The 19823-nt window shown below is 44.7% G+C and overlaps 1 protein-coding gene across 1 annotated transcript in view; it reads right to left on the bottom strand.

The window, feature by feature from the left end:
- Positions 1 to 4054, bottom strand: part of LOC147678460 (extracellular calcium-sensing receptor-like) — a 79401-nt gene extending 75347 nt beyond the window's left edge. Inside the window, exon 1 of the mRNA XM_086945643.1 lies at positions 3946 to 4054. Within this exon, the coding sequence (XP_086801769.1) occupies positions 3946 to 4054 (109 nt within the window). The remainder of the gene's footprint in view (positions 1 to 3945) is intronic.
- Between the last annotated feature and the right edge of the window lie 15769 nt (positions 4055 to 19823).

The following is a 19823-nucleotide window of genomic DNA, read 5'->3' as shown; positions in this document are numbered from 1 at the left end:
TAAGGAGGAGCTACCTACTGGTTGTGTCACTGCTGAGGGTTTTTTTTTCCCGAAAGAACGAGGCTTACCAAGCATGGAGCATTTTGAGATGAGTTTATGGGCCGATTCACAACAATATTGTTTGGAAGACTTGTATTTACGGGGAGGCCACCAATGAAATTCCAGTGGGTTCTGCAAAAGGATCAAAAGAACATAACAGATTATGGCTTAGGAAAGCTTATAATTAGAGGATTGTCAAACACTGCACAATCCTTACCCATTTGCAGTTTATTATGTCGTGATTATTCGAGGATGGAATTATTAGTGGCCTAATAAAACAGAAAAATTTATTAAAGAAATGCAAAAATTAGGCCTAAAAGCATATTGGAATACCGGCAGATAAAACTATCCGTAATACAAACAACCATGGATCGACCTGCAGAGATTTAAGAAACATGGTCTCCCAATCAGAGATCTGCACTTGTCAGTAAAAAACCCGCCGGCTCATCCGAGCATGAATAAATAGACAAATATGCTCCATTGTGCTACGTCCTCGAGACAGTAATGTAACACAGGCCCCCGCAGCCCCATGGTGCGGGGTGGACCCAAGCTCCAGGAGGCCCTCAGCAGAGCACTTTTGCCGGAAAGCTCCTAATTGAGTTTGGAGGGGGCCCCTCCAATTGCCTTGCAGTGGGGGCCCCTCAAGTTTTATTATGCCAGGTGCACTGATGGGCATGCCTAGGGGCATGGCCTACGTGGAAATGGAAGGTACCTTGTTGTGGTCCAAGAAGGGTTCCTTACTGGCAAGTATGGATCTCTGATTGGAAGACCTTGTTTCTATAAATCATGCAGGTCTATCCATAGTTGTTTGGGGTAAGAGTAGTTTTATCTGCGCATATTCCGACACCCTTCTTGGCCTAATTTTTCCATTTCTTTAATTCATTTTTCTGTTTTATTAGACCACTAATAACCTTACTGATATCCACTGACAATCACAACATTATAGACTGCACACTGGTAAGGGTTGTGCGTTGTCTAACAATCCCATAATTATAAACTATTTTGAGCCATATACTATTATGTTCTTTTTATCCTTTTGTACAAACCACTGCAATTACATTGGTAGCCCCTCCTCAAAACAAGTCTTCGATACAATACTGTTGTGAATCGACCTATAAAGTTAGCTCATATTGCTCCATGCTAAGTGAGTTTTGTTCTTCAAGTTATGAAAAAGACAGCTCTGCAGTGACACAAGCAGTATTTAGTACATGTTAGCATGGCAAAGGTTCCCAGTTTTGTAAAGTCAACAAAAACAAATTTAGTAAAAAGGGGAGTAGGAAGGCAACATTTTTGGGGTTGGCCCTGCAGAAAGGGCCTTCTCTGGCACATATGCTTGGTGTATGTGTACCTGTGAGTCTTACAGTACATGATGGATACAGTGCTGTGTGCAGTGGATGTATGTGAAAGGCATGTGCTGGGTGTATGTGTGCCTGTTAAGAGTACAATATATATGGCAGATTATGAGTTCCATTTTGGGAGGCCCAGGGCTTGACGGTGAATCTTGGTGAGGAGGTAGAGGAATCCTCCTGACATATTTGTGTATTGCTACATTCCTGTAAGGAGGGTCGGACACACTGGATAAGAGGAGTCAGGAGTTCCCTGTGCATTGGATGCTGTTTGATTCAGAGAGAGATCCCAAGGAAGGGGCTTGGGCTAATTTCATGAAGGAGTTGGTGCTGAAAAGAGAATCATATTGATTTGGGCTGAGGCTTTGGGCTAACCTTTTGATACACAAATTACTGTGGCTGACATCCAGGTGTGAAGTCCAAACACCCCTATGGCCTGTGCTTTAGGGCAATCAGCTTTGGATTCACTCTTGCTGTGACAGATTGCTTTCAAGAGGAAGAGAGGGCAGAAGAGTAGGCAGTCCAAAAGGAAGTAGACACACAACATATACTTCAACGACTCAGACCCTAAATCGCATTTGGTGTCTGTAAATAGACTATAAGGAGAGCTTGTAACCACAAGCCTGCTAGTCTAGCTGCTGGGTGAGAGAACACCACTCAGGGAATCCATGACCACAGCCCTGAAGCCTGGAGCAGCATCTGCTGGCTACTTGACTAGACCAGTGTGCTCTGTGAGGAAGAGTTGAGTGATTGAGGGAGCAAGCTAGAAGGGAGAACCCTGTAGAGTGAGGTGTGAAGAAACAGCTGTTGTGCTGATCAGGTTGTTGCCCGTATACAGGACAAAGTTGACAACCTCCGTATGTCAGGGTGACCACTGCGGTGAAGTAAACAGTAATCATCGCTGTGTTGGTCATGCCAAGCAGTGAGAGAGCAGCAACCCTGTATGGTAGTAGAGGTCACCATGAGGAAAGGGCCACAGCCCTAGCGCATTGAAGAGCTGGCAATCCCTTATGCCACCTGGGGCTGCGGTGCAGACATCTGCTCGGCCGATCAGGGCGCATGCCCAAGTGCACTAAAGATAAGGTGACCCCCATGCCACAGAAGGTCACAAGAAAATTGCCATAGGAATGAAGCATGGGAACCCCTACGTACCTACCCTCAGATGAGGGATTTTAGAAATGGATGTCTCTACTTTGCAGAGGTAGGTACCTTTGACCAAGTAGGGACCCTTCTTCCTAGTCAGTGTAAGGGGGAATAACCCCTGCTCACCCCCTTGGTAGCTTGAAACAAACAGACAGGCTTATCTCAAAGGCAGTGTGTAAAGCATTTGTGCATGCATACAGTAACACGGTGACAACACCATAAATGGACACCACCTCAGTTTAGAAAAATAAGCAAAACTTTCACCTAAACCAACAAGACCAAAAACGACAAAAGACCAACATACAATTCTCTTAAAAATAGTTACTGTGCACAATTACATTTAAATTGCAGGAATAATGTGAAAACACAATTTGTTGATCTGCATATTGCTTTAGTTTCTGTGTGAATTGTATTGCTTTCCCACTGTACTGTTTCCCAGACTGTTGTAGTCTCTTATTTTCATTGTGTTCTACTGCTGTTGTTCAATTACTACTAGTACTGTTTAGTCCTTTGTTAGTCTCCTCATTACACTGTTAGTTGTATTTCTATTATAGACTGTGTGTTGCCTTTGTTTCTGTCTGTTCGCTGCCTGCTTCTGCCACCACTGTTTGCTCCTTTTTCTGCTGTTTTGCTGCCTTTTTCACACTTCCTGAATCATGCCAGCCCCACCTGCCACCACCAAGGACCCCTTCCTCCTCCCAGGACCTACTTAAGGGAGGCTGTAGTGGATGCATGCTGTGGGTGTGTGTAGCAGATGTGCCGCTGGCTCCCAATAGTGCAACAAAGCAAGCCCATCTGCCCCTGTCTGTACCTGGACCATGCCCAGTACCAGGAATCCTGGCTCTCCTGTCACTCGAAGAGAAACTGTTACCAAGCTCTGACCCCTGGTCCTCGGACTCTACAACAACAATGGCTGCTGCAGCTCACCTCAAGCTATGATACGACCATTTACCTGCTGGCACCGTCTCTTCTGCAGCACCCCCACACATGATGACCTCAACCACACCAACTACGACTGTTTCAGAACTACTCCATGGCCTCCAGCTCTCTCCAGATCACTAAGCAAGCACACCACAGAAAGCTTGAATACCATCACCTCCCTCACCCCGATGTCATCATCCTCTCCAAGACCTGGCACAACCCTGCATCCGCGCTCTACAACACCTCAACAACTACAGAAGGCTACAAGATAGCACTCCAGGAATGCATCAGCAAGCATGTAGGTGAGCTCCATATCATCCACAAATAAACCATCCACTGCACTACCACCGCAGATAGCACAACCCTAACCCTGGAACACCTCAATATTAAACCACAAACCAACAACAAAACCACCATCAGAGACACCCTGGCCTACAGAACTCTAGGTTTTGCCCCAGTTTCTGTGACACCATCCCCTAATTCAACACCCACCTACCATTGTCTCTAAACACTACATCTTCCTCAGAAACCATGATGACTTCAATTACACCAACACCCTTTATCACCTCAAAAGCATGAACATCAGCTGCAATCAGTACAACCATGTCACTGAGCTCATGAGGATAGACCACAACATTGTCTGCTTCACCATTACGGATACCATGGCACTGCCACTATGGCTCTGGAGGAGCGCACTCATCACCGCCCACCCTGACACATCAACCAAACTAGAACAGGCTGTCACAAGCTTCTGTCATACCAACCAAACTCAAGAAATCCACCAAACAAGCAGATTGGTACACTACAAAACGGAGAACAACAAAACGCAACTGCAGTTTAGGCTGGACTGTTCTTATGAGTCACAGGGTCAAGCCAGATTAGCATATAACTGTCCTAACTGGGGTGGCGAAGTGAGCTAAAGAATGATGATGGATTCAACACAGATCTGTGACTGGGGGTGAGTGTCTGAAAATTTTCAGTGCTCCGTGCATAATCTCCTTCTGTTTGCTTTGTTCGCCCTAAGTTGGCATTGTTTGCCCAGACATGGGTCTCTTGCTCACTGTGCCACTAGTATTAAGTTAGCCTGGCTGATGAGGGCTGTTAGCCCGAAACCGGTCCCATGATGGTTGTTTCCGGTCCAGGGAAGACATGGGATGGCAGTTCGGGCTGGACTGTTTCCAATGTACACATGGTCAAGACTAATTTGGATATAGCTGTGTCTGAACTGGGGTGGCGAGGTGAGTTAAAGAACGATGATGGATTCAACCCAGATCTGTGACTGGTGGTGAGTGTTTGAAAAGTTTCAGCATCCATCCATCATTTTCTTGTGTTTGCTTTGTTCGCCCTAAATTGGCAGGGTATGCCCAGACGTGGGTCCCTTGCTCACTTTGCCACTGGATATAAGCTAGCCTGACTGATAAGGGCTGTTAGCCCGAAACCAGTTCTGGAACGCTTGTTTCCGGTCCAGGGAAGACATGGCTTGGCAGTTCGGCCTAGACGGCACAGGTTCAAGACTGATTTGCATATAGCTGTGTCTGAACAGGGGTAGCGAAGTGAGCTAAAGAACAATGATGGATTCAACCCAGATCTGTGACTGGAGGTGAGTGTTTGAAAAGTTTTAGCGCTCCAACAGACTACACTGTAAACTTAGCATTACCCAATACAGAAAGATTACCACAAACAGCCAAATCAACGCAGACTCTTCTGCCTGCTTCCTCACTCTTTGAAAGCTCCATAAGATCTTTAAAAGGCTCCCGGTCAAAACCAGACAAACTGTCACTCAAGCACTATTCACCAGTCAGCTGGACCATGGGCCTGCACTCTAAGCTGGAATCACCACAAACCCCCAGAAGAGACTGCAGACCATACAGAATTCAGCGGCCAGACTCATCCTCAACCTCCCCGACAGTACCCACATCACCCCCCACCACAAAAAGATCCAATGACCCCCATTCAGAAGAGATGACAATTCAAGATGCTGATCAACATCTTCCCAGCCCTTAGCAACCGAGGACCAGCATACAGCAACCATCGCTTGAACTTCCACCAACCCTCCAGACACCTGCGCTCCTTCTCCTACCTTCTTGTAAAGTCCTGAAACAACCTCCCCCGTCACCTCAGTTCCCCATCCTCTCCTCAGGAATGCAGGGAAGTACTCAAAAACTGGCAGTTCATCTGAACCATTTCCAAATCTGCAAGGTTCTCCTACATACCCTCATGGGTGATTAGCCATGCTTTATAATTCCTATTTTGATTTGATTGTTTGATTTGATTACTGCAGTTTGCACTTAAGAGTTTTTAGGTATATTTAATTTAGAATTGTATGATTACATATCTCTGGTTCCACCTTTTAGATTTATTTCATTTTAGTATAATTGTGTTCATTACAATAGCCTGCATTTTCATACACCTAGGTAAGATTTGTATTGTGTTGTGTTATTGCCTTTTTAACTGTTTTGGTACTTCCAAATAACTTAAGCCTGGTTGCTGTGTACCATAAACACCAGGGGTAGAGCTTAGATTTACATTTCCGAACCTTTACTGGATCTAACATGGATGGTGCTATTATTACTTGTGATGGACTACCATTCACCCAAACTGACAATTCGCTTTCTCATACTCCTCATAGATTAAAAAGCCATTGGTAGAGGTATAGCAGGGCAAGAGTGGCATGAGTTAAAGTGGAAGCAAGTAAAATGGGCCCATGATTGCTATCTAGGTTCTAAAATACAGCAATAATCTGTGTTCTGTGGGCCCCTCAGGCCTCTAGGCCCTGATGCCATGCACCTGAGGCACAATAATGAATAGCTGTGCATCAGAGCATGGGTATCCTAATCTGAAGAAGTGGGATATACGTTTTAGTTTGTATTGACTTTCCTTTTGAAACTGTTAAACCTGTCCTTCCGCCCGCATCTCGAATTTCAAAGCGCTCGTAGACTCAGACAGAACAAGTGTAACAACAATACCACCTGTAGACCTGCGATTATATGCCTCCTGTGAAACTGTTATGGATAACGGGTGCTTCAGTAAACTAGCAGACATGGTCCGTACAATTACAGGATTCAAGAATGGCATTTGCGTCAGACTTTTCACATAAATCCAATATCTTGAGGAATATTTGTTCACACTGTGGCCACTCCTGAAGAAGAAAGGCATCAGATATGGTTTTCTTCCCCAGCTATGATGATTTGCACAATAGATAGGAAGACAAGATAATTCTATGACTCCCTCTAAGAATTTCAACGCTACCTAGAATCTATGACCTCAACAGACATGGAAGTTTCTACTACACCCTCAGCTGATACTATCTTCCCTACTACCCAACAGCCATCTGATACAGCACGTGGCAATAAAGATACTACTCCAAGCAGTTAAGAGCATCTCCAGCCTCATATATGGGGCTTACTGAAATGTGCACAAGGTCTTTCTGGAGAATGGTATTCAGGGCCGCCTCTACCCTCACAGCGAACCTCAAGAGGAAGCCTATCAACACCACAGATGTGGTGTATGACCTGAAGTGCCAGGGGCTCACTCTCTATGGATTCAACAGCCAACTACCCAATGTATTCCAAACAGATGTACTCCAGACCCAGTCACAACCCAAGGAATGAAGATGCAGATGCCCCACCTTTGAAAGAGATAAATCTAGGTGATAACTCAAATTATAATTGTGTTACCACACTATGGAGACAGTCTTTCTATCTGTCAATCCAGCGACTTTGAGAGACCTAAAGCACCCTACCATTCCTTTAACCACACTTTGCTAAAGACAAATAAGATACTACGGCGGTATCCCGCTAAAGGAAATTTGACCTCAGAAAGACTCTTGAGCTGTACTCATTGATCCAGAACACTCTTTTGATCAACTGAAAGTGTACTCAATGTACAAACCGTACCATGATGGCAACACCTGTTACTAGACCCATGCCAATACGTTCCAGGAATTTTAAGGGCATCACAATTTACCTTACAAATAAAAAACTGATCTATTCAGGATCTAAAACACCATATGTAGCATTGATTCAGGAGACTCGTGTATCCCATATAGAATCGGAAAAACTAAGAAAAGACTGGTTGGGCGCTGTCATTTCAGCCTCAAGACTGCTGCATTAGACTCACCTGGTGCCACCACTGTTCCCTACAGAAAGAACGTAATAGCAATTCTCATTCATAAAAATCTTTCAGTCCATATGCTCAAAATGTAGAAAAGACCACATTGCAGAAATGTCTTTATTAGACCCTCATTATATACCTTGAGGCTAATATTAGGCTCCATCTAAGCTTGGAACAAATCAAATTGTGTTTGTATCCACTTGAATAGAATTATTATCGAACTTCAATACTCAACTCTGGTATTGAGGTGATTGGAATCTCTCCATTGAACAGATTCTAGATCGCTCAACCACACCAGACTGCTGGGTCTGGTGGCTTAGTGGACTAATGTGGCCACTGTAGAGGCCTGTGTTTGACTTCATGGTAACAGGTTCAAATCCTGTTTTGTCCACTCAGCCTTTTATCATTCTGAGGTCGATAAAATGAATACCATTAAGTTGGGTAACCATAAACATGTTATCCAGTGCTAAGATACCATTTTGGGTGATTGTGCGCTGTACAAATACACATGTTATGTTATGCTGAAACAACAGTGAGAGAGGGCTTCGGGAAGACTTACTCACATAACAGTCATTGGTGTATCCATGGAGTTTGTATCATCCAACAGAGAAAGAGTACACATTCCTGTCCTGTCCACATGCCACTTAAACATGAGCTATTAGCAAAATCATGGTGAACTCCTACCTTAAGTTTGGATTTTGAGATTATAGTTGGTTCCATCTCTGATCACTCTCCAATATCCATATGTCTAGACCTTTAACTCTTTCAACCCACAGGTAACATATGGCAGATGAATCCCCTGCATTACCAGTTGCTTGAAAAAAGAAGGAAACTGAAGGCACAATTTAAATACTACCTTTACATTAATGAACACTCAGTTGAATGGAGGCAATCACGCGGGGCACAGAAAAATACTACAACCATGCCTTAATGATCAGGGACAAACCAGAACATGTAGCACAGAGTCTCCTAAACACTTGAACAGGAAATTGTACTATTGTATGATCTGTGCAAAAAAAGGCACCACATATCTTTTTTTTTAAGTTTGAAGTTTATTAAAGTATAAAGAAGCAAAGACAGAAAATGAAGAAACAATCATAAGTTATAAAAAACAAGAAATCTCTCTTACAAAAAAGTAGAGTTGATAAATAATAAATCTATACATAAAATATGGTAAACGATAATACTCATGAACATAAGGTAATTGAGGTATAACCTGTAGAATAAAACACATAAGTGATATGTAAAATTAAATGCAATTAAGAAATGCAATAACGGTGGTGGCACCACATATCTTCACTAGTAAATTCTGACCCGGAAATAATAGAAACTCAATGCTGTATTGTTATCCGAGCAAGTAAAGAAAGTTCAGCAACCATTCAGCAGTAAAAACTAAGTACAGCAAAAGGGCAGGTAGGCTCCTACCTTGGCTACTCGAACAAAGGTAGGCTCCATCACCGCGGTAATCTTCTTTTGAAACCAGAAGACATTACCACATAACTCATTTCCTTCTATAATGCTCTATATACATCTGAATCTACAGCTGACCAGAAATTTGGAAAACAATTTATGAATCAGTTTCCAATTAGAACCCTGACAGAGAAGTTACAAAAAATTCTTAACAGAAAAATATCAGTTAAAGTTTACTTAGTATGGACCCAAATTAAGTCATGTCATGTCATATAACTTTATTCAGAATCTTTTTGTAGATCAATAAAGTAAATAAAAGAGCATCATAGGATAAAATGTTAAACATAATTCCATACATTATAATTTGTAAAAATCCACGTTAAAAATCCTCTTATTATCTCAAAGTTAAAAAGTCTGATCATCCTAGAACCTTCCTTCAATCTTCTTCACAGACCAATTAACTAAAACATGGGGTGTCCTTCTTTTTACAGCCCAGGTGTTATAACCTGCAACAGCTGGGAACGCTATTACATTTGCCAGGGTACATCTAAAATTCATGACATCCTTAAAAAATAAAAGTTTTTCAGTTACTAAAATTGGTTGAAGAAATATCCATCTAATATCTTGATAACACCTACAAAAAGAGCAAAAAATGCATAGTAGAATTGGTAGTTTTCCTATCACAAGGACACCTGTGGATTGTTTTCCTCCATTTTTTATGTCTTGGAAATGCCACCAGTTTGTGAAATGTGCACAGCCACTACCTAGTCAAACAAAATCTATCTTGCACATTTGTAACTTTGACTAGGTGTTCAGGTAGCCCTGAGAAGGGTATACTAGTCACATGTCTTGACACACATGTTTTTCCCTTCTCTGCTATCTCTGTCTTGGCACTATTTCTCCAAATCGATCATTTTAACTTCATTTTTGACATATTGCAATATGCTTGCAGCTTTTGTCACTGATTGATCTTTGTCCGCATCTTTGAGTAGCTTATCCATATATACTAGCTATGGGATTTTATTATAGTGTTCCATGGCTAGGCAATGTTTAATTATATCCTTGGGGCATATTAGCAAGCGGCAGCGATAATTATCGCTGACCGCTGCTAGCGTGAGGAATTCTATCGCCCGCTATCGCTGGCGATAATCTCTATGTTAGCATTGTACTAACAGCGCTGAACGCCATGGAGATATAAATCCCAGCGATAGCGGGGATTATCGCCGTTTTCAATGGAATATCGCTGGTTTTTCCAGCGACATTCCATTGAAAATGGCGATAACCTTGCTGATAGGGCAGGACAATCTTAGCCATGTAATCCACCTCCCATTGGATTACATGGCTAAGTACAGGTCACAAGCAGGCGTTAGGAAAGTAGCGTTAACTGTGGTTAGCGCTACTTTTCCCAACGCTGTGCTTATTAGCGAGGAGCTTGATAATAGGAGAAATGTCGCTTAGCGACATTTCTCCTATTATTTTGCCCTGGAACGCCCACTTTGCATCTCATTAGAGATGCAAAGCTGGGCGTTGTTGACAAGGGCGCATAATCAGCAGAACACGCAATAGCGTGTCTTTGCTGATAGGGTGATGAAATTATCGCGCTTTTCGTCCGAAAACAGCCGCAAAAGCAGCAATAATTTTAAATTGCCTGCCTTGCGAATATGCCCCCTTGTTCCCTACTTACACCAAATGTTATCCCAGGAACATAAAGCTCTCACTTGTTTTAAATTGGCAACATATGACTCATCCAGTTCCTTATGTAAAAAATACACAAACGTAGACCTTGCTACTGCCAATAGGCAGCAAACAATAACATTTTCCCCTCTTGTAATGTGAGTGCGTTTGCATGGCCCCACACTATAGCACCATATGTTGCTACTGGTATGCATTTACTGCAATATAATTTGAGCATGTCATGAATGGGTCTACTACCTAAGTTGTTAGAAAATCAAAAATAGCCTCCACTGTTCGAATTAGTTTAAGGCTTGTCTGGTCTATATGCTGGTATGCAAATTAAGTAATGCCTACAAGCAAACCTCCTGGAGAAGATGGCATCCTGATCAGGTTCTAAAAGACCATGCAGGACATTCAGTCCCCATATTGGGGAGCTTGTTCCAGGAAGCTGCAACTTCAGATGGCCAGAAAGCCAACTTTCTAAATGTACATATTACCTTGATACTTAAACCTGGATAAGACCCTTTGCATTGTGGCGAACACTGGCCGATTTCACTAACAAATGGCAATATCAAGATTCTAGCAAAAGTTTTGTGAGAGGCTCAAAGAGGTGATATTATATCTCATACTTAAGAAACCTGTGGATTTGTCTCCTGCCATCGTCCCAGAATCATCTACCCATTCTTATGCACTTGCGCTGGTGTTCCAGAGTGAAAGATGATGTTCGATTGGCCCTCTCCCTCCATGACTAAAAAGCTTTCAAAGTTTTGGAGTGGGGATACTTGCTCAGAACTATGGAGAGAATAGGACCAGGCCAGTGATTCATCATCATACACTGACCCCAGAGCAAATGTAACGAGTAACGGTGCCCACTCACCTAACTTCTCTATTAGCCAAGGGATCTGTGCATTTCCTGCTGGTACTGGAGCCTTTGGCAATCATAATAAACACATTTGAACACAGAGAGAGATGCTGGAAATATTAATCTCATGCTTTAGAGTTACGATTTGCTGTTGTTCTCTCCCTTCCAGAATCCTTAATAGCAGGACTCTTGGACACTAACTACAAACCTTTCATGTTTCTCTGTTCACATTGGGCCAATAGTGAGTGAAGCCATATCCTTGACAAAGACACCATACCTCCATTTTTACCTACTCTGCATTTTCAGTGGAAGCCGCAACGCATGATATGGCTGATATACAGATTAGCCACAATTTCCAAACAATGATTGTACTAAGATGTCTACTTTGATCGATCAGATGCAATGCAATTTTACAAAGTGAGGCGCACTCCATTTATCAGTATGAAGCCGCATTCAGAGTGGTGGCCCTCTCACTTCAATTTAATGCTGGGCATGGTGTTGATTGCTGTTACACATTGTGAGAAATTGGGTTACTGGTTAAGAGGCTGAAGCCCTACTCCAGCAGCAACCACTATCTTTTTTAGGGTGAGGAACTAGCAAGCTGCAAGTTGAACTGTGCTCAAACCTCAGGTAGCTTGGCACAGAGCAGTCAGACTTAACTTAGAAGCAATGTGTAAAGTATTTATGCAGCACTGCAAACAGAATAAAGTAAAAACAAAACACAGTAAACATTCCACAACAATTTAGAAAAATAGAATAAATTCCTTCCTTCAAGTCTAAGACACTGATACTCCGGTCTGTGACATATCACTCAACTCTACCCTATGACAGAACACTGCATGAATGCCACGCCATTTTTAGACTCTATATGACTTGCCACTGTATGGCATGCCACTCCACAACATTTTACTCCAAGACCCTACACTTTACTACATGTCACAACAACCTATGACACATCATTATATTCTACAACATGTCACTCCACTCTATGCCACTCCACTCTACTACCCTCCACTCGAGGACACTATATGACATGTCACTGTATGACACACCACTCCACTCTATGATACTGTATGCCGCTCCTCTCTATGACACATTACTCCAATCTACGACATGCCACCCCACTCTTTGAAGTGCCACTCTGCATCCCTCTACTCTAAGACACCGTATGAAATGCCACTCTATGCCATCTCACTCCACTGTATGCCATTCCACTCTACGACATGCCTCTCAACTCTACGCTACTCCACTTTATGCCTCTACAATCTAACAAACTCTACGACATACCATTCAATGACAATCCACTCCACCCTACTCTATGACCCTCTGCTCTACTCCACTCTATGCTATGACAATCTACACTATGATGCTCTATCCCACAACACTTTAGGTCATGACACTTTATGCCACGACACTCTGTGACACAACACTTTACAACACTACACTCCGTGCAACTCCAGTCTACTTAACTCTACTCCATTCTACAATACTCCACACCCCTCCACACTGCACTGCATTCTTTAGTACTCCACTCTACAACACTCTACTCCACTATTTGCCTTTCTACAGCACTCTAGTCCCCACTATGGTACTCTACTCCACTGTATGACACTCAACCAACTCTTTTTGCACCACACCACACCACTTTACTCCACTCTAATCTATTACACACTACTCCACTCCACTACTCGACTCTATACCACTCCACTCGATGCCACTGTATGCCACTGTACCCCAACACACTTGACAACACTCCACTACACTCTTTGCCACTCAACTCTACGGCACTCCACTTTACAGCCCTCGACTCTAAGACACTCAACGACATGCCACTCTATGATACGCCACTTCATTATACTCTTCGACATGGCCCTCCACTTTACGTCCCTCCACTCTACGCCACTCCACTACACTACACTTCACTTTATGACATGGTACCCCACTATACTCTATGCAAATCCACTTGACTCCTCTACACTGCACTGTACGACATAATACCCTACACCACAACACTCGATGCCAAAACACGATACCTCATGACACAGCACTGTATGACACTACACTCTACAGCACTGTACTTTGTGCCACTCTGCTCTATGTCACTCTAGGGCACCCTACTCCATTGTATATCACTTTACTAAACTGTGTTCCACTGTACCGTATCTATTCAACTACCTCTTTACCATTTTACTCCACTCCACTCCACTTTGTAAAACACTACTTGACGCTACTCAACTACGCCACTATTTGCCATTCCACTCTGTAAAATGCCACTCACTCTACACCACTCCACTGTATGTCCCTCCACTTCAAGACACTCTATGACATAACACTCTATGACATGCCACTCCACTCTGCTCTAAGACACCCCACTCCACTCTACACCACTCTTCTCTTAAACTCTCTACTCCACTCTATACCCCCACACTATGCCACTATACTCCTCTCTGACACTCTACAACAGAACACACCACTCCACTGCAATCTACAACAGACTACTCCACTCTGACACATCACTGTCCTCTACAAGCTGCCACTTAACTCAATGACACTCCATTCTACGCCACTCCATGCCACTCCATTCTATGCCAGCCCACTCTACAGCTTTCCAATCTCGACACAGTATAGCACGCCTCCCTATGACTCTCCACTCCACTCTACTGTATAATAAACCACTGAACTCTACACCTCCCCACTTTAAGACATTCTAGGATATGCCACTGTAATATACACCATTCCACTGTATGACACTCCATGCCACTCCACTCTATGACACTCCACTTTACGATACGCCACTCTACTCTATGGCATGTCACTCTACTCTATGCCACTTTACTATATGCCAATACAATCGACACCACTACAGTCCATGCCACTGTACTCTATACCACTCTTGCATGCCACATCACTCTAGGCATTAGCACTCCATGCCACAACACTGTATGACACAACCCTGTGCACCACTCCACTGTAGGTCACTCCATTCTATGCCACTCAACTCTACTACATTGAAAAATATACTACTCCAATCTACAACATGCCACTCCACTTTACAATCCTCCACACTTAGACACACTACGACATGCCATTGTTTGACACACCATTCCACTCTATCAAACTGCACTATATGGCACTCCACTCATTAACATGCCACTCCACTCTATGCGACTCAACTTTATGCCCCTCCACTCTAAGACACTCTACGACACACCATCCTTGACACACCACACCATTCTCCAACACAATACTCCACTCTACGGCATGGCACTCAAATCCACTCCACTTTATGGCATTCTATTCCACTCTAGAACACTGTACTTTACTCTTTGCCACTCTATGACACTCTGGTCTACTTTATGCCACTTTATAATACTCTAGTCCACCGTATGACACTGTATGCTCCTCCACTCTCTGAGACTCTACTCCACTCTTGCTGCTCTACAACAAACTCATCCACACTATGACACTGTTCTGCTCTCTACCAAAGTCAATGAAACTCCACTCTACAATAGTCAACTGTACGACACTCCACTGTACGACACTCCTTTCTATTACAGTCTGCTCCATTTCACTACATGCCACTCCACTGTGTGCCTCTCCACTCTATGCCACTCCATTCTACAAGACACTACTAACTCTCTACCATTCTACGACACTATACTCAACAAACTCCAATCGACCACACTCTGCTCACTTTATGCCACTCTATGACTGTGTACTCCACTTTAAATAAAATCACATATCACTGTGGTAGTATATTAAAGACTTAACATGTAGTGTCAAGCCAGCAGAAGGCTTACCTTACACTTACCTTTTAGCTCTATATTAATTACAATGTTTTATTTCTGATAAATGATCAAATATGGTTAAGATTGATACAAGCTTTTTATTATTTGAGATATTTGGTTAGTTCTAAAACAACTTTTATTGGGAACTTTTTGGACATTTTCTTTTTTTCCATACATCAACATTACCAACCAAAAAAAAAATGGACTTAACAGAAAACATGAGGGCAACAAAGGGAAAAACAAAAACAAGGAATGTTGGGAAGGACTCTGGTGAGCCATGCCAAGTTCCTGGGGCATGGTGAGTGCTCTCTCTCCCAAAACAATCACAGTATGGCACTGGAGACAGTATGTTGCAGCATTGCCATACTGCTCTACAATTTTCATGCTTCTACCGATGGAATGGCACTGTGGTGCTTGGAGCAAGTACTGATGCCGCGACAGATGCAGAGAGGTGGTGATGGTGGTAGGGGAGGTGTGCTGAAGCTCAAGAATTTAAAGGTGCTGTTGGGGGGTGTAGGAGAGTAGGGTCTGCTATCCTATGGTCACCCCAAATTTTTGCTTTTTGCTTCACTGGTTTCTGACTTAATGTGGCTGTGGGCCTGCTAATCAGACCCACAGCCTGCTGTTCTCTCTCTAAATTGATGCCCATGCACTCTAGGTGCATTACGAATTGGAACTGGTTCACCTTATGAGCCCCTGTAATAGTGCACCCTAGGTGCCCAGGGCATAGGTGTATCCAAGGCCTACCAGGGGCTGCAGCACGTATTGTGCCACCCCTGGCCTGGCCTCCATCTGTGACACAACTGGCTGATCACTCAGCTGGGGTAAGTCGGTGTAACCACCTCTTACTTAGGTACAGTATGTCTGTGCCTAACCCTAAACTGGACACATATGTTCCTATCAGCCACTCCTATGGAAGGCCTCATCAATCCTGGAGGCAGAGTGCTTGGAAATATGTGAGATGGTGCTCTAGCATGAGCTGAGCCTGTCTGCAGCTGTCGGGAACCACTCCCTAAGCTGTTCCGGGATATTGCCATACCATATACTCTTAAGTGCATTATAATCCTCGCGGTTAAATGCTATCTTTGGTTTGGCTTTATCAAAACATGTCGAGTAAGGTGTCATACGAATTGGAATACTATCCCCTCGCCAATTCTGGCGACGGGGATAGCATTCCACCCTTCTAGAGGGACACGACATGTGCGTAGCCTTAACCCCGGTTAAAGTTAAACAGAGCCTCAGCTTCACAAAATGGACGCTGCCACCACAGACACAAGTCTGGCCTCCTGCTGCTGACCGAAACTCGGCAGATGGTGGCCTGGACAAAGGGTTTCCTGCCTTGGGAGGTGCGAGCACCACCCCAGACAGGATTTTGTGTATTAGGTAGGACAGGGCTGAAAAGAATCAGACATGCCCGGGGCACACAAGGTGTCCCCGTGCATAGGCCAGTCCAAACCGGTTCTGGGGCCTTCCAGCCCCAGCCCTGGCGCGGAGCTGGACAAAGGAAAGGGGGTGTAACCGCCCCCCTTCCTGGTTCCTCCCAGAGGAGGGACCTAGTAGGTGATCCACCCCCTAGATTGGAATAAGAGGGGGAGCAGTGCCATTGCACAGCAGATCATCCCGAAATCAACTTAAACTAAGAAGAAGACTGGACTTCGACATTCTGCTGCACAGAAGACTGAAGAAGAATCTCCCTTGTGGCCAAGGAGTGACCACCCTGTGAACACAGGTACCAACCAGCAACTCGACGTCTGCTTTGCCGCCGCCTCCCGCCGGAGCCCGAGCCCAGAGCCCGACAAGAACCAGATTCCCAGACCTCTCAGAGCCCGATCCACAGTCCCTGCAAAGAAGGGACCCGTGGAGGCACCGAGTGACGTGGGACCGGACCTCTTGAAAGACACCCGAAAAGCTGACTGCGCAGCTTCTGAGGCATCCTCGACGTTGTGCTTTGGGGATTGAGAACCCCCACCACCGAGCAGCCCTTGCACCGAAGATCAGCCCCCCAGCATCTCCACGATCTGCGTGGGGCCCTTTTGCACTGTGCCACTCGACGCGCCATCCCGGCCACTAGCCACGCGGCCAGCGGCCATCTTGGCGACGAACCCGAAGATTTAAACAGCAGGTCTGGTTGCTCCAGACCTACCCAAGCTCCTGTGAAAAGGAGCACCCGCTCTGACCTTGCTGGTCCGAGTGAACAGCATCTTTCAACTCCTGCGTGGCTTGCATTTGCCAAGGCCTGTTTGCTCCGATCAGGTCGCCGACACCGCCAACAGCGAGAAGCCTACGTGGGACAGCTCGTGACCGACTCCTGGACGTCCTCGACCCCGGGTATCCACGTGGCTGCGGAAAGAAGCTACCCGACAACGCCTGTTTGCACCCGACATCACCTGGTTCCACTCTGGTTCCACGGCAGTCACTGGCTAGTGACTTTGAACACTGTCCCCTCTGCTTTCAGGTCTTCACATCTACAGATCCACCCTTGGATCCACCGGAACTCTTCTCATCGAGCCGCCTGCAGCATCTCCTGCTCCAAGCACCATCGACCAGCGTGACGAAACCCGACACATCTTCGACCCTGTGCACCCGCTTCCTGTGGGTGAGGTAACTCAGCTCCGCCGGTGCTCCTGCACTGGTACACATCCCAAGGGCCTGTGTTTTAAGTTTCAGCTCCGTAGGTCACTCGGAAGGTTCCTAACTTTCTAACTTTGTGCTTTTTACGCACCATAGACTTTGTATTGAGAAGTGCGTGCACTTTGAACACTGCACCCGAGTCCCGTGGGCCTTTCCCGACTTAGTTATTTCCAGTCTCGAATAGCTCCAGCGATTCCCAAGGCCCTAGGCCTCTTCACTTTCCTCCTGGTATCCCTTATACCACTTATTTAGTATATGGTTTAGGTGGCCCCTAGGGCTCATCCATATTGTGCAACTTTTGTGTATTTTAAACTGTCTTGTGATTTAACGCTTGTGCTTCTGTGCTCATAAAGAGTCCAGGGGATTTTTATAGTTAATAAATCAATATATATTTTCAATATATATCTGTGTGGTGTCCCTTTCATTTGGTATTCAAGGGGGTTGTGTATGGTATAACAGCTGGCTTCACATGCCTTTCAGAGTTTAGCCTAAGACTGCTTTGTCCACGTTACCACTAGGATAACTGGTCTACAAGGTTGAATTACAACCATCATCATAAGGGTTGCTTGGCATGGTACAAAGTGATCACTAGAACTAGTGAGCATTATATACCAGGCCAACTTCTCACATTGGTGGCAGCGGTGGGATCTGAGCTTGCTGTTGTTTTACCATTACAATCTTTGAGATTATCATTTGAAAGATCATACAGGTACCTGCTAGGTACATATAAAACAAGACTAGTATACTTAAGTTCTACTGAACTTAGTTGTTGTAGAGCAAAGGGAGTAGCACACCCTAGCTACAACTACTAGATAGGTTTAGTAGGTAAACACCAGTGTAGGTAGATTGCAACACATCCACCCACACTAGAGCAATGTCTGGAACAGAGGGGTCCAGTGGACTTACTCCTGTTGAGAGTGACCCTCCAAGGGCACCATCCCAGTTTGCTATTTTTCCCTTTAAGGAATTAAGACAGCTTTGTGTCTTAAGGGGTCTGAAGACAGGGCCTACCCCTACTACAGACCACCTAAGAGAGCTCTTGGATCAGTCTGAGGCTCTAAAGACCTCTAAAGCAAACCCCACAGGGAATGCTGAAGGAGGCCATCCTTCAGAGGATGACACTGTAGACACCCCTACCCCTATCATCCTAGTAGATGAGGAAGCCTCCACCACTGGAGCTCCTCAAGTAGATGTAGAGGAAGAGGAAGAAGAAGAGGAGGAGGAGGTGGAAAGCAGTGAGTCAGATGATGACAGAGATAGTCAGGTGCTGGTCAGTAGACTGAACCAGGCTAACTTAAGTCAACTTGGGAATGAATCAGGTAACAACCCATTCAGACCCCCAGGTGGACTTAACCAGGGCCATAGGAGGAGAAGGCATCACTCAGGTGAATCCAACACCTCCCATGTCTCTAGAGGCTCTCATGGTCACTCCAGAAAGGAGATGACTAGCCCTCAGAGAAGGGAACATGAGGCCAAGATGAGAGAGGCTGAGCTTAGGATCCAGAGGCAAGAGTTAGAGGTTGCCCTGGCTAAGGAGAAACTTGCTAGAGCAAGACAGCCTAGAGAGAGTGGGGTAATAGAACCCACTGGTGGCAGCAATATCCACAAGGATAAAGACAGGTCTTTTGATAATAGAAACCTGAGTAAGATTGTGCCCCCCTACAAAGCTGGGGATGACATCCATAAATGGATTACTGCAATGGAGAGAGCCTGCAGAGTACAGCAGATCCCTCAGGAGCAGTGGGCAGCAATCTTGTGGCTCTCCTTTGAAGGTAGAGGCCGAGACAGACTCCTCACAGTTAGTGATGGGGATTCTAGAAACTACCTGGTCCTGAAGAGTGCTCTGATTGATGGGTTAGGCTTAACCACTGAACAGTACAGGTTAATGTTCAGAGA

This window comes from Lissotriton vulgaris, chromosome 12 (genome assembly GCF_964263255.1).
Source record: "Lissotriton vulgaris chromosome 12, aLisVul1.2, whole genome shotgun sequence".
NCBI classification, from domain to species: domain Eukaryota; kingdom Metazoa; phylum Chordata; class Amphibia; order Caudata; family Salamandridae; genus Lissotriton; species Lissotriton vulgaris.
Note: the sequence above shows the minus strand (reverse complement) of the source record. Positions and strands in the feature narration are given on the sequence as shown.